Source organism: Helicoverpa zea, chromosome 7 (assembly GCF_022581195.2).
Source record: "Helicoverpa zea isolate HzStark_Cry1AcR chromosome 7, ilHelZeax1.1, whole genome shotgun sequence".
NCBI classification, from domain to species: Eukaryota; Metazoa; Arthropoda; class Insecta; order Lepidoptera; family Noctuidae; genus Helicoverpa; species Helicoverpa zea.
Window position 1 is genome coordinate 6784458 of NC_061458.1, and position 16061 is coordinate 6800518.

Sequence of the window (16061 nt, forward strand, 5' to 3'; positions counted from 1 at the left end):
CTGCTTTGTGAAAGTCTTCTAAAACCCACAAAGCGATTTCGGCCCGACTCGGGAATCGAACCCGAGACCTCGTGCTTAGCAGCCGCACTAGCGACAGCTAGACCAACGAGGCAGTTATTTTTTACTATTATTGGTTTACTATGATTAGTTTAGCACTTAACTTGTTTGTTTGTGTGTACCCGAAAGGATTCAAAACTACTGAACCATCATCCTCCGAGCGTTTTCCCAATCATGTTGGGGTCGGCTTCCAGTCTAACCGGATTCAGCTGAGTACCAGTGCTTTACAAGAAGCGACTGCCTATCTGACCTCCTCAACCCAGTTACCCGGGCAACCCGATACCCCTTGGTTAGAATGGTGTCAGACTTACTGGCTTCTGACTACCTGTAACGACTGCCAAACATGTTCAATGACAGCCGGGACCTACAGTTTAACGTGCCATCCGAAACACAGCCAATGGTGTCTAAGATATACTTAGAAAGTACATACAAACTTAGAAAAGTTGCATTGGTACTTGCCTGACCTGGGATCGAACCCGCGCCCTCATACTCGAGAGGTTGGTCCTTTATCCACTAGGCCACCACGACTTTTTTTTCAAAACATTCAAAACTACTGAACCGATTTGGAAAATTCTTTCACTGTTGGGAAGCTAGACTCTTCCTGAGTAAGGCTAGTTCGTTTTATCCCGGTAGGGCAGACTTCATTTTATCCCGGTAGGGACATTAGTTTCCACGGGTCCCGGGTGAAACCGCAGAAAACGGCTATTATTTCATACTTCCATTTAACTATTGGGATCTCTATTAATTAAATATTTTGTAAGTTACTAAGTTGAGCAAAGGTGGATATTGAGAAATGTTGTAATTAAACTTTGTGTAAGCTTGCGTGCTTTTACGAAAATTACTCACAGTCTTGATGTTAAGTTGCATTCATTGGTAAACCCGGGGATTGTGGTTGAATTTGCGGTTTGTAAATATAGTCATAGTTACCAGACTACTGGCATATGAAATTCTTACTCCCATTTTCATTAATGAAGCAGGAAAAACTGTCAATTTATTGCTCAAGGAAATATTACAAAAATGATTTATTAAAGAAAATCAATTTATTTGTTGGTAGTTGACGTAGGTGATTTTTCATTCGATCTATAAATAAATCTTTAAGATTAATTGACAGTTGTAATATTATTTTAATTTATGTTAAGAAGCCTTCCGTAAAAAATATTTATGAGACATTAATAAACGACATAACAAGAAAGATTGTTGAGGATAAAATACTTAATACAAAAGTACCTACTTTTTGCGATATTAAAAATAGATTTATTGTAATGTGGAAATGTATTATAGAAATAGGATTATAGGTTATACGACGTATATAGGTACTAGTTGTATCTATGTATGTTAAATTTACCACTAGCTGTTCTTGCCATGGATAATTTGCTTTGATTTTGTACCCAATCAAAAATGCAATATTGTAATCACTGCACTAAATAGGATACCATATTTCCTAGAAATATGTAATTAAATTCATAAATAATTATTGCAAGTGAGACGTGGTTAATACAACTTTTGGGGTTTTTCCTTTATAGTTATCACACCTTTATGCTAAATATCGAGTTTCTAGGTGCAAAGTAAATACTAAATTCATATGCCATGTCAATATCATCGGATTTGTAAAGAGATTTTAATTAGCTATAGAAAACTTTGAGATATAATATGCAGATGAAAGAATCTCAATAAAACATCAATATAGCCAGTCTTCTATTTTTTTCATGTTAGTACCTATATTGTATACATTTACAACAATTATTATCTACCCATTTGCATCCTTTTATGTAACTAACAGTATACTAACAAGACATGACTTCTGAACTGTTTCACGCTCATAACTTAAAACGAGTAGGTAGTTCGAGACCGGATTGGTATTAGTCATCTATAATATTTAATTAACTGTATGAGACTGTTGCTAGTTGCCGGTAAGGTACCGCACATGATTATAACGAGTTTTTCATTGCGTAACCTTAGACGTATTGGGTGTAACCCCTTGTCGTAGCTAGGCTGGTGTACACGATTATAATTTTCATGCCGTAGTTTAACATATAAGACAGAACTGGGCTGGGTCCTTTTGCTTAAAAGCATTCAAAATTGACTGATTTTAATTAGCTATAAGGCACGTATCCCCGACCCTATGGAATATTTAAAATAACACTGAACAGTTCATTAAATCGATTGATTTGTTCTTATAAACTAGCCTAAATACTTTATATTGTGTTTGTGAAGCTTTGTTATTACCGCATAGTACAGCACCGCATCGCACCGCCAACTTAGGACACAGCTTAAATCAATATTGGCAGAAACCTATTAAGATCATTAGCTAGATACGGTTGCTACTTGTTTTAATAATTTTCCGGGTCTTTCTCGTAGATAAATTGCAAAAGCTGCCAGTTAGAATTCAATGGATAGCGAAGTTTCCGGATAGGTAATAGATCGGTCTATTTCCCTAATGATGTGTACGTTACAAGAATAAAACTGATGTAATTTTTTTCTTGGGTAAGTCCACTGTTCAAAAGTCATCTCAATTGATTTTTTAATGACTGTAGAGCCTACTGTTTTCCTCTATTGATATGCACAAATTACTTGTTAATTGAATGGTCCCTTGTCCTAATACCCTTTCAAGAATGAAATTGACATATTTTTTTTCTCGGGTAAGTCCACTGTTCAAAAATCGTCTCAATAGATTATTATTTCTAATGACATTACAGCCTACTGTTTTCCTCAGTTGTCTTTGATTAATAATGTGTAGACAGGAAAATTACTGTTCATGTGAAAAACTTGTTGTTTAAGAGGGCAATATAAACACTTTAGCCACCTTTGTGACGGCAGATCAAGTTCTGGAATACGTGATTAAAATGATAACAATTGTATGTTATTGAGTATTTGAAATAAGGGGCTTTTCTGCACGTGACTATGACGTCATTTTTATTGTTTTCCTCTACTACTACATTATAACAATTGCCAATCGATTGCTGATACTTAAGTTTAGGTAATCTTAATGCTAAGTACTTTATATTGCGCTTACACAAAAGATATCCTTGGACTTGTTAGATTAGTGCATTATTGTTCCTTTATATCTTTAAATTATGTTTTTTATTTTAATAAGTCTAACCAAGTTTAACTTGAGTCAAAAGACGCACTTATTAAGTATATTTCAAATAACGGTTTTCCAGGAACACTTGTATCTATGTATAGATAGATAATAGATGCTAATTGACTTTGTGTGGTACCCTTTAATTAATGAGGCGATTTATTGCATATTACACAAACGACCAACGTGATAACTCACGTGTCTAATGATACTAATGGAAAACTTGACACTGAACAGTTGTATTTATTAAAAGCGTCAGTGGGTTGAGATTTCAATACATAAATACCTATATTAAGAGGAAAGAAATGTTCCTGCTGAGTAGGAGTTTTTTTAAGACCTTTTCGGTACTACAGGCAAATAAAAGTATCCTACGTCTTTTGTTGAGGCTCTCGACAATCTGAGTATCAAATATCGGTTAGTAGCGTATTGGCATGAAAGCTGGAAAGACAGACAGAATTACTTTCGCATTCATATCCATCCTCCATCCTCCGAGCCTTTTTCACAACTATGCTGGGGTCGGCTTTCCAGTCTACCCGGATGTAGCTGAGTACCAGTGCTTTACGAGGAGCGACTGCCCTATCTGACCCCCTCAACCCAGTTACCCGGACAACCCAATACCCCTTGGTTAGACTGGTGTCAGACTTACTTACTTAGGTCAGTGGTACTTACACATTCATAAGTATTAGAATTGTGTTTATGTGTCTTTCAATTACACTGAACAAACACTTCATCGGCAAACATATCCTTTATGTTAGCACCATTGAAGTAGCAAAGACAATCGTAATAATTGAAGGGGTTTTATATTCCATCGAGTGGTACGATATAGATTAAATAATATTTACTATAAATCACGGCTGTAAATCAATAGGGCTTATTACAATAATACCTTACGACGTACTTGAATGTACTAGTGAGGCTTAGTCCGTGCTCATATTTCTATCATTGTCCCTTTGAAATAACTTAATATGTCTGACTGTTTGTCTGTCAGCTCAGTACCTGTGTAAGGACACACGATTAATTATACCTAAATTAAAAGAAAATTTCCGAGTGCCGAAAATATAAACACAAAAGTTACTTATTAGGTCTCTTTATTTGGTACCCAATATACAAGCGTGCCAAGGCGGGGTCAAATCGTAAACTAAATCTTTTTTTTCGGAAACGTATTTATTTTGATTAGGAGATAGATAGATATATAGCATTAAATATTATTTAAATACCAACGAGCGTGTGTGGTCCTCATATTTATCGTTGCTTAATAATTACTGATAACTTGAAATAACACGAGTCATTTATAAAATTAGAACCTGTAATTACTGTAAATACATTATGAATATTTGTCTTGCATATTATTTTCTTCTGAGTAAATAGAAACGCAATAAATTATCTCTGAAACAATGTCATTGTTTGTTTATGTTTTGCATACGATAAAATGATCCTACGATTCTTTTGACCTTTAGAACAGTTAGCATACCTATTATATATTTAATCAGCTGGCTAATACAGTGTTGACAATAAACGTAGTTAGCATTTATAATATGACAAGCTTTTTCCGATGGTTTCATGGCTGGAGAAAATTCCTTACGAGCTCTGATAAAAGGAGCCATAATGGGTCCCATTTATTTCTATTGGAACTGAAGTTTTTGCGTAATGGTCGAAGGCATATATGTATATTTTATGCATACGGTCCCATATTTTAATACTCAGGTAATTAAATACACCAATTATGTCAATAGATTTTTTTTTGTTACTTGAAGTAATAAAAGTCACAACATAGTTAAGCTAGCTATGATAAACCCTAGAAGTTTAGCCTCCCTTATGCCTTTAATTAGAGCAAGTTGTCTCCACCCACTATTAAAGGAACTGTTATTATTTACACAAATAGGCAGTTCAGACAGTTACTAATCACCATTATCAATCTCCATGTTAGTTTTCACTTTGTATGTAGTTTCTTATCAGAGTGGATAAAGATTAATTCTTTGCTTATGCAGATCAGTCGTAATTACGTCGGTCATTTTAGATTTCTTATCGTAGGATTTGCATGATTTATTTTGCATATTCTAGTCTGAATTATTTTTATTTCCCTATACTGGCAATGAAACCTAGCTGTATTCATTTATTTTCTTGTTTAATTAAATAGCTTGGATATCGAAAGGACAGTTTTTCAGTATGATAGGCACACCAGATTATTTATTTTCACAGAAAATATTGACATGTGGTAAGTATCAAAGCTCAAAAAACACTTATTGTCGAAGAGAACCTAACAAAAAACAATTTCTTAAAAGTTTAAAGAAAATGTCTCATACGTAGTAGTCTCACTCTAAAGTTTTTTAATTTTAAAAGTAATAACTTATTATGACATATGTAAGTTATACTTAATCCTGCAGATAAACTACAAAACAATATAAAGAAACAAAACCCCACAGCTAGCCTCGTCACCATTAAAACACTCTCTTTATGGCGTCAGAAGTTCAGTGTTAATTTTTATAGTCACCAGACTGTATGATTATCTCATTCAGTACAAGTCTGTATATATTCTTAAGTTACACTACATTTACATATTGCACTTCTCAAGGACATTTTGTGGTTGAATATTCCATTGAACACGTGAATATTGTAGGGTTATTAAAATTTTAGATCGAGCGCAATTGTTTATTAGATTGAAATCATAGCGTTGTAATGGATATTCGTTTTGTTATGTTAAGGTGAGACTCTATCCGTGTGCGACACTATGATTCACACAAAATGTTTCATCTACTACGCTCTAGTAAAAAGTGACAAATTGCGTGCAAACATTTCTGACAACTCGTGTCGACTGAAACACGTGCGCGAAGTTTTGTATGATATCGTTATAAAGAGACAAAATATTTAACTTCCCTGAATGGAACCCTTAGTCGCGTCTATAACGACAGTCATCTTTTTTTACTCTCATTTTTTTAGGGAAAAATATGGACCAGGCTTATGTACAATAGCAATTGAATTACTCTATGGGCCATCACTTCGTACGTGTACGAGTGTGGTCATGACCTTTCCTAAGTTTGAGTTGAAGGTCATAGGTACGAGTAGTGTCCCACAAATATTTCCTTCCCTATTGACTGCGTATCATGTCTGTTCTTCCTATACTAAGCATTACATAGAAACGCAACATAGGTAGGTTCGCCTTATTAAAACATTAATTACATAATGTTATACAAATTAACGATACCTAGGGTATGGTATCAAGTTTAAAACGTAAAAACAATAGTTGTCAAACCGCACGAACGTAGCAAGCTAGTTAGTGTTATAGAATGCTGGACTTAGAATAAAAGAATGGCAGGAAAGTATTAGCAATACCTACGATCCGTATAGAACTTCACCAAAACACGCGACAGTGAACTAATCACATGACAGTACACAAACAATGGTGTGACCTCATGTTATGTATTATTGTCACTGACACTGCCTATATCTGTCGACCATAGAGGCTCGGGTCGTAGACACCATGCCTCTTGCATACAAATTGGTATGATTGACCTTAGCGTGTTTATGTTCCTATTGTACTTCCGATTGTTATTGAACTGTTGATCGATATCGATTAATATTTGGTGAGCGCAATGTGTGGAGAAGACAGGTGTTAAGAGATTTGATATGCGGAAGATGTGGTCGAAGGAATTGATAAAGCGCAATGCTCAATCGTAAAACAGAAATTATATTTGGTAGAGTAAGTTATATGAGTCATTCGTACTTTAGAAATGTGTAGTTTAAAGGTTGGCCTAAATAACAATGAATTCGTTAATTTTTCACTCCTTTTTGATAGACGAATGATTCGACGATTGAACGATAGATTCGACTCTCGAACAACAAAGTCCATAGTTCAAGAGAAGAAGACGTCTGAAAAGGTTTACGAGGATATTAATGATCAATAATATTGATCTGTAGTCAATATTTATTTAATGTAGTATTGTTATGAATCCTCACTACAAAATCCCTGGTGGATGGATTGTTTTTGATAATCTGTCAATGCTACATTGAAGTTGTCATATGAACAAACACTACAATGCTTGATACAATATTTGCAAGAATGCGGACAGATAAGATTAACAGAAGAAAACACGAATGGATAAAACAAAAGTACTGAACGGTTCTGATTAAGTGTCTTTTTTTGACTGAAACTTTTAAATTGGTTACGTTATTTTGTACTATGAATAAGTCGGATAGTGAATTGAATAATTTTATTTTGTAACCTATTTTTGAACCACTATTACTACTCGAGTAATCATGCAGACTTTTTATAGAAACTCATTTGTTTTTTTCTATTTGTTTGCAAACAATATAACTGGCTTCATTAATGTAGGTGTTAACACTTTTGTATGTACGGTCAAGGACATATTATATTATGTAACATGTTATACCTAACAATTATTTTAATTGCAAATAAAAATCTTTGAAATATTACCGGCGCGCTAATTAGTTTGATTGCTATTGGTATTTTATTTATATGGTTGATTAAGTTTTGTTACCGTGATTTTTTTTTATTAAATAGTATGAACTTTTTGGTCAGGTGGTTCTAGAATTTTCTATGATTGGAGTAATACATTTAAAGAAAGTGATTTACTACTTATTACTGCAGTATTTTCATTGACAAAATAATTCGGGTATTATTAAACCTTATTTAAATGCTATCAATGTACAATGCTACGTCATAATCCTATAAGCCTATAGCAATTACAATAATTGTATTCAAAACCACAACACTAGAGTATTAGTATCTATTTTTATATAAAAACCACAAATCGAATTCCGAACAATCAAGTCTGTCCACAGAAAAAAAGGATTAAAAAAATAAACTGGCGGTTGTGCCTACAAGTAAGTAGTGGGTCTACTGAACGATTTGTGGTTACGATATAATACCTACTACAAAAGCTTTCGACGCCGGGATGTTGTAGATGATATAATTATTTTTTACAGACAAAAAGTAGATAATAGAGCCTTTACAGAATCAAATAAACTATTACAAAGAGTCTCTTTTTTGGAGCAGATTAATAAAACGGGCAAGTTATGTTCGCTCTGTTAAAACTGAGATTTTCTGTATCCGTTGAATAGAAAACTTTCTTGATCGAGGGATCAACTACACGGAAAAAATGAAGAGATAAAGAGCTTGAATGTGCACCTATAGGATGGATACCAATTAATGCAGATTTTAATTTGGTCACCTTAGACTTTGGGGAAAGCCCATGCCTTGCATCTGAGCCATATAACCTTGCTTTAGGACTTAGGTAATATAAAGCACCTGTCAGTTTTTGTATCACGCTTTTTGTACAAATTGTATTAGGTATATTAACGAGACCCTCGTCAAGTTTGGTATTTGATTACTCTCAAATAAATTGATGGAAAGTTTTGTATTAAATAATATCGGTTTAGATTGCTTGTAAGTGCTCCCGTGTCCTAACTCCTGCCGCATGAATAAGGAATGAGCAACAAAAAAAAAAAACGTGTCGTAACAAATTGAGGAAGAAAACTGAGAGAATTGGTCTGGAATTATGAAGAAGTAAAAATACCTACTTGATTTTGATAACAGTTTATTACGTTGCTTACATAATATAATTTATAATTCGGCACTCGACATTGCATGTAGGTAATGTGCAGAAGATACCTAAGAACTTTGTTTGAAATATGTCGTGAGATTTATTGTAAAAATCAGATCACTGCTGGAAATTCAAAAAGGTTTAGATACATCTATTATCGTCTATCAGTAAATAATAAAATACATAATCACTTAAGTATCGACTAGTGGCAAATTACTTATGTAAGTAAATCAATATCCTACTTTACACATAATTGCAGTTTGAAAACTGATATCGGTCGTTCAATAGAATGAAGAAACTTTATCTAACTAGGTATGAGGGAATACCCATGTATTTAGATATTTACTGCTTAGATAAACGTGTCGGTCTTTATTATAAACTAAGTCGTGCAAGTGGATGCGCCTTTACGGAATTTTCTCAGAAGAGACACCGATAGGATAATGCATAGTGAGTTGATTTTCCGTTATTTATTTGTTGTTTTTCAGATAGGGAAATACATCCCACCTATCTGCATGTTCATCAAATTTCACTCTTGATTTCTACCTTGAATACCTTCCAGTTTTGAAAATATTAATTGAAAATTAAAATAGGTATAACCCTAAACGCTTTTAGTTAGATCAGAAGCCTACAGGGGTTGTGGCTTGTGGCATTGTTCGAAAGAGTAATCAGGGTCTTCTTACATAATTATGGGGCTCTAGACGGAACAACGACGGGCTTTAGTCAGTAGCAGTCTGACTCTCCAGTCACCAAAAAAGGTGCGTATTTGAGTATGTATTTTGCTAAGCGTAGCTAAATGCCACAAAAAATCACTTGAAGATAAGAAGTTGGAGTATCATAACTCTTCAGTTATTATTCGTTTAATCAAATGTATAATTCATATTTTTTACGGATGCACGATAGGATATTTTTATTAACTTTTTGCACAGGTCAAACAACTTTATAGTCATAGAATCGCATACCAAGTGTGTTGTTGAATGTTTGCACAGTATCATTCATCTTATCTGTCATAGGCAAGTAAGTACATCTTTGATAGATGTTTGACGAAGTCATAAAAAATATTATTTTTAAATGATGCTAACGATGTATAGGTACCTATCTGTGTACTTGTATGGCATATGGTATCCACCTCTTCAAGTAACTGCTCAAGACATTGCTCTTTTGTTTTAAGGCTCTTATTTTTCTACTCTCCTGAAATGTCCTCTCCTGTTTTGTGGATATACCTATGTACCTCTAATAGTCTGATCCACAATATATAGATAGCAATTTTAAAAAAGGATACAAACTAGATGAAGCATCTTGACAGTGCTTAGAAACAGACGTGGAAATACATACAGGTACATCGGCAGAAAGTCGAACGTAGGTACTATATTTTCTTTTCCTTATCACCTACACATAGTCAATCTTATCAAACACAATATCACAATCTGATAACAAGTATGCATGCCTATTGGGTGCAAAACTTAACAGCCTTTGCACCATTTACATCCATCATAATAAAAATGTGACAGATTGAACACGTCGCCATTATAGTGGGTAAGTAATGAACTCACCTACCAAAGCGCTAAAAGTTAAATAATCAAATGCCATGATCTAGATAAAAATTACGTGTTAACATTGAAGTGGTAATCACAGCACGTATTGGTCTAAACAGGCCCTAATACAAGGCCACAAAACCAACATAAACTAATCAAAAATCGAATCAAAACTAGTGCATATAATAGAAGTACCTAAATATAAACAACTTGTACTGGCAATGATATAAAATGACCAAATCGTCACCGACCGTGTCTCGTCGACACGCTTCAATCGCGGCCTTCTCTCGCAGGGGTTACGAGTTACGATCGACATTGCAAATTATGTAATTCAGATTGTAAACAAACCTAATTCAATGCAATATGACATCTATTATAGAGTGGCCGGTTGTGCACGTGATTTTGTATTTCAAATTATGGGAATTATTTTGATTGCGTTGGTGGCACATTGTGATAGCGTAATAAACGTTGACCATCATATTAATAAGTGTGAAACATAATAATTTCCTTTAGAAAGACAGTACGGGTAACCCCGACTGGGTGTGCTTAGCTTAAACGAATAAGTTGAGACATGAGCATTCTTTCATTTTTGCCCTTATGCAGTTTTGCAGGTAATGTAAATGTACGGCCACAAAGCTTTCTAAAAGATTTAATATTTGACACACATGGATACCCATACACTCATTGTTTTAAACGCGCCCTCAAATAACGAGCTGAAAATTCGTTATCTACAACATCAAAAACTTTCCTTCAAAGAGACCTCTTCAAAGAATTTACTATATTTACTTGCAAGAACTAAAATGGCTCTTATGATCATCACAGCCATATTGCACCGTTAACTCAGTGAACATGGGCCTCGCGATGACCGCTACAATGATCGTATGGGAAATTGCTGTAATTACGCTTGACAGGTGGATTGCTGATAGACCTAGTACCTAGTATTACTGTCAATAGTATTGCAGACGTGACTGAGAATCTCTTGATACTAACCTAAAGCATGTCGATCGGACTGCATTAGATAGATACATGCTCGGGGGTTTGAGATTCTCTAGTAAAAAGTGATCTTAATTCTCTACTGTTCTCAACCAAAGTAATTTTGAAAAATTTTACTGACAACCTAAGTAGGTAACTCTGAAACTCTAAAAGAAAATGATCCTGACGAGATTTGAAAATAATCGATATAATCGATATTTTTGGGCTCCAATCGTATATAATATTTTATTTACTTACCGCCCAATAAATTGTTAGGTACAGACTTGAAAACATTATCCCAGCATTGTTAGAAATGGCATGGAAAACATTCAAACTAGTTTCTATTTGAAATAAAATATAAGTAGGTAACTCAAAGATTGAATGAAAAAATAAACTCGTAGAACGCAACCAACTTATGTTATCTTTTTTGTTACAGCAATGTCGGCCGATGGGTCGACCACGGACATCAATGCCCTGCTCAATGATACAGGTAAAATAACAATTATTAAAATTGCTTTTACTGCCATCTAGTAACATTAACCTACAACTCCCAAAAAATGACAACAGTCAGTTTATGTACAAGTTCGTAGTTTGTACAATAGATGGCGCTTTTCAACGTATTTTATGTACTACGTGACTCACCAAGTGTTTCGGTTTAGTTTTGATAGATGGCGCTGTAGTAAATATTGTACTTTGATACTAGCGCCACCTATTGAGACTCAGAGTTAACTCAGTTTTATGTAGTACTCCATTCCACCACTAGGTGGCATAAAGTTAGTTAGTGTCTTGTGAATCTACTAGATGTCGCATATGTACCGTAATAAAAGTATCTAGATTTTTATTTCCTTAATATTCTTAACTTAATAAATAAAGATATAACACATTAATGTTGATTTATGGCTTGTGTCTTTAATAACTCGACAAGAAATTCCCATATATCATAATACCGGAAGGTTTTAAAATGAGTTTTGATAGGCTATCTGTGATGAATATGATGATAGTAATAAAAGTTTAATTGAATTTTATAACGCGGAAACAATTATAGTGTGGCTATATATTGAGACAGATATATCTAATACGTATTGTAAAAATCTTGATTAGGTATATTGCCTGCGGCCTTTCAGAAATTTCCTTGTTATAAAGTATTTATGAAGGGAATAAAAATTAAGTCTTTGAATAAAGAAACATTTCATTGAATTTTATTGGAATTTTACTATGATTCTATCTACTAATCTATGCAGTCATTCACTATTGAAGATAGGACCTATTCAATTTTCATTCATCAGTCCCATTTAATTTTATGTCACAATGCGTCATACCATTATGGTGGAAATTAGGTGGGTAAGTACTTACCTATTGTTGGTCCTTGTGAAATCCATGAATAACGTAGTTCGTCTTAATGGGAGCGCATGCGTCATCGCAATGTCGTCAGTTCCCATAACAGTTGACAATCTGTCTTTTTAACCAGTTATTGAAGTGTTAATCGATCCATTATAATAAATCACAGCTGCTGTATGCTTTACGTCAACGGAGATGACAACATCGGATTTCCTGAAGTCGTTTTTTCTTTAAGGCACCTACTATTGTATGTTGTGGGTACCTGCCTAGTTTTCGCGGAAGCTTTTTTGTGCAACGATGAGCTATGGAAAAATACTCATCACTTTTGTCTTGCGGCTGACTTTTTTGAGGTCATTAAAACCGCCGCAGACAGTAGGTAATTTTATTCTTCTAAGGCCATATGATTTAGGTGCAGATTTAAATTGAGAATCAAAAATATTGTACTGTAACTGAGCTGGTCTTTTCCATAAACAGCATTTTTTTGGGTTGAACCAACAACCCAATACTGATTTCAGTGATAATATACTATCTATATACCTACATTTTGTGGCTTTGGTACTGGATGTCCAATCCGTAATTAGGTAAAATATGAATTTAGGTAATAGGTAAAATCATTTACGCCGCAAAAGTCTGTAGAAAGCGCAATAACCTTAAAAGTTCACCTCATTTTTAATAAACGACTGTTCTCTTTATACTTTTATCAATGTGACGTAGATATTGTTCATTTCGGGTATCATTTTAACAGTAATGAGTCCCCAGCGTTCATTGAAAGGTCAGGATTGACGTATGAAGTAATTATTATCTTCACTGATTAAAGAATAATGGGTTGAACTAAACATAATACTTTGCGTGACATGATATGATTCATTAGTTTCTTTTATCTGCAAAAGGTTATGCAAGCTTACCGTAGTTTTACTCATCAAGGTGGAAGGTTAATACTTTTATAATATTTATAACTTCAGGTGTTTTTTACTGAAATACCTAGACACCAAGGCTTACGTACTTAATATATGTAGCTAGTAGCGAAAACCGAGGGACTGCTGATCAAATGGATACTGTTTGGATCTTAATATAATCCAGGAATTTTGCGACAGAAGCCACCTAATTACCTACTCGTTAAAATAATCAGGCTTTTACAATATAAAGCTTTTACGAGTGAAACGGCCAATGTCCTGAAAAATATATACCTATAGAAATAGCATAACAACACAATGCTAACTGTTTCTAGATTACATTACCTAATATAAAATATTTTTTCTTAGATTCTATGGAATTCTTTATAGTAATAAATCACTCTCAATTAAACATATAATAAAGCTATGTTCAAACATACAAACAAAACAGTCTGTAAAAATAAGCTGAAAGTAAACATCAAATAATCTTTGAAGTATTTATTCTATGAAAATACTGTCTCTGAAAAACCCATATCTACTGATAATAATGAGGTCTTGCAACTTTTTACCTAATATACAAAAATATGTTATATAAGTTAAAGGGCTTGCCCAACTGACTCCAGACCAAGGTATTTAAAAACATATCTGTGTATAGGATCTGTAATCCTATTTTTAAAGAGCCTAAGTTATACTAGGTACCTACTTCTTATAGACTTACATGAATGTGAAAATGTTAAGTAATTAAAAGTACTCGTGCAAAACAAATGCGTCGCGAATTTAAAATGACAAGCGACAACCGCCCACTATTAGCGACAAAAAATAAACCAATCAACGTAACGGTCATACGATTAATTGTTTTTAAAGTATCTGATGTCTTCCAGACTGTAACGCTTCTAGAAGAATACCAGGAAAGGCTCTATACTCTATTTTTGCACGCATTTTAAATCTGTAAACTTAGAAGCAACAAATTCGAACTTTAAAGCTATTTAGGTACCTATACGTATAATATCGTATTCGTATTTTCACAATATTTTGATGTTTACAATCTGTGTAGAAACTGGATCAAAATAATATTATATCAGAGCATCGTACGATTTGATACTGACGTTATACTCAGTGGCAACAACTTATTGCCAATAACAAAAAGTATGTACTCGGCCTAGACTGATAGCAATTTATTGTTTATCCGCGGGGGGGATGATAACAAACTAATTATAGTGCTCGACACACCTTAACCCTTGACGTGTTTATCAGACAGTTATCGACCGTGGAATACTCCATGCCCTCAGATGACATGATGGAGTCAGATAAATGAAATGCTCTGTGAAAATCCGCGACACATTTCATCATTCACTGTTTAGGTACTGATTTCAGTATTTTCGTCTCAAATTGACGTAGTTAAAAATTATAAACAAATGTTGTTTTGACGGTTAGTGCTGTTTGGTGTTCCTTATCGGTTACAAAAACCATTTTTAGTCTTAATTAGGTATATCCAACTGAAAGCGACGTCATTACATAACGAGTCTTCCATGAAGCTCTCAAATCTTGTTCAACATATCCCTTATTGTACCTTAGTACTGATACTACTAAGTAGAAGTGAGTTTAGCCTAGCTGGCCGTATGACGGAACGGCGCCGCTCTTATGTTACGTCTGCGACCACAAACAGCTACGTCAAAGGATTAAGTAAGTAGGTACATATACCTGGAGATTAGATTACATTGAGTGCTGATCTGTATGCCGATACTGCAGAATATGGGCGTGAGCCACACACCCAAAGCCATTCAATTAGATGTGTTTACATCCGGCTATTATTTGGATTAACTGAAACGGTGTCGGCAGTTTTGCTGAAATTGCTACTGATATTTCTATGAAAGGACATTTAATTATATACATAAGGTATATATAGATATATATATATATATACCTCTTGGTATTTTTGCAGAAGTCATAAAGTTAATATTTGCATCAGTCGCGGATAAGTGGTAAATAATATTATATTCTTATAACTAAAAAGCAAAGCTTACAGTTTTGAGAATTTCCACACGAAAACTTTCGTAAGCTAAGTGGAACATAAACCATTTTTTTCACGTGCTGTTCACTATGTCCATATTAGGTGACTAGCTAAAATTCAAAATATTTTGGTATTCTTACTTTAAAAAAAAAATACAATGAATCTCTTCATCTTAAAAACAACAATAATAAAAAACAAATGCGCATCTCCAGAGCTAATTGTGTGCAGACAGCAAATACACGGAAGTTGCTGAATGCCTGCTAAGATTGCATCTCGTGTCATAGATCCTATCTTACAATGCATCATTGTTTACCTACCTACAATAAGTGGTTTTTAGTAGGTACATCCCGTGTAGGTTTTATTTGTGCATTGTTTTAAAAATGCAGAGACTGTTACTGTTTTACTGTCACAGCCTTTTATCGTCCCACTGCTGGGCACAGGCCTCCTCTCACACAGAGAAGGATTGAGCATTAATCACCACGCTTGCTCATGCAAAATGCAGAGACAATTCGTATTAAATTCTATGAATAAATAATTTAATTAAATTGATTGAAACTGACTTGAAAAGCTTTGTTTTTATTATATTAAAAGTACTTAGGTTTATTATGTTTAAAGTAT

At 34.1% G+C, this 16061-nt stretch overlaps 1 protein-coding gene across 3 annotated transcripts in view; it reads left to right on the top strand.

The window, feature by feature from the left end:
- The window catches only part of LOC124631595, a 194735-nt gene that overhangs the window by 92464 nt on the left and 86210 nt on the right, over nt 1-16061 (top strand). For all 3 annotated transcript variants that reach the window (XM_047166034.1, XM_047166035.1, XM_047166036.1), the window contains one exon: nt 11638-11691. In XM_047166034.1, the coding sequence (XP_047021990.1) occupies nt 11638-11691 (54 nt within the window). The remainder of the gene's footprint in view (nt 1-11637; nt 11692-16061) is intronic.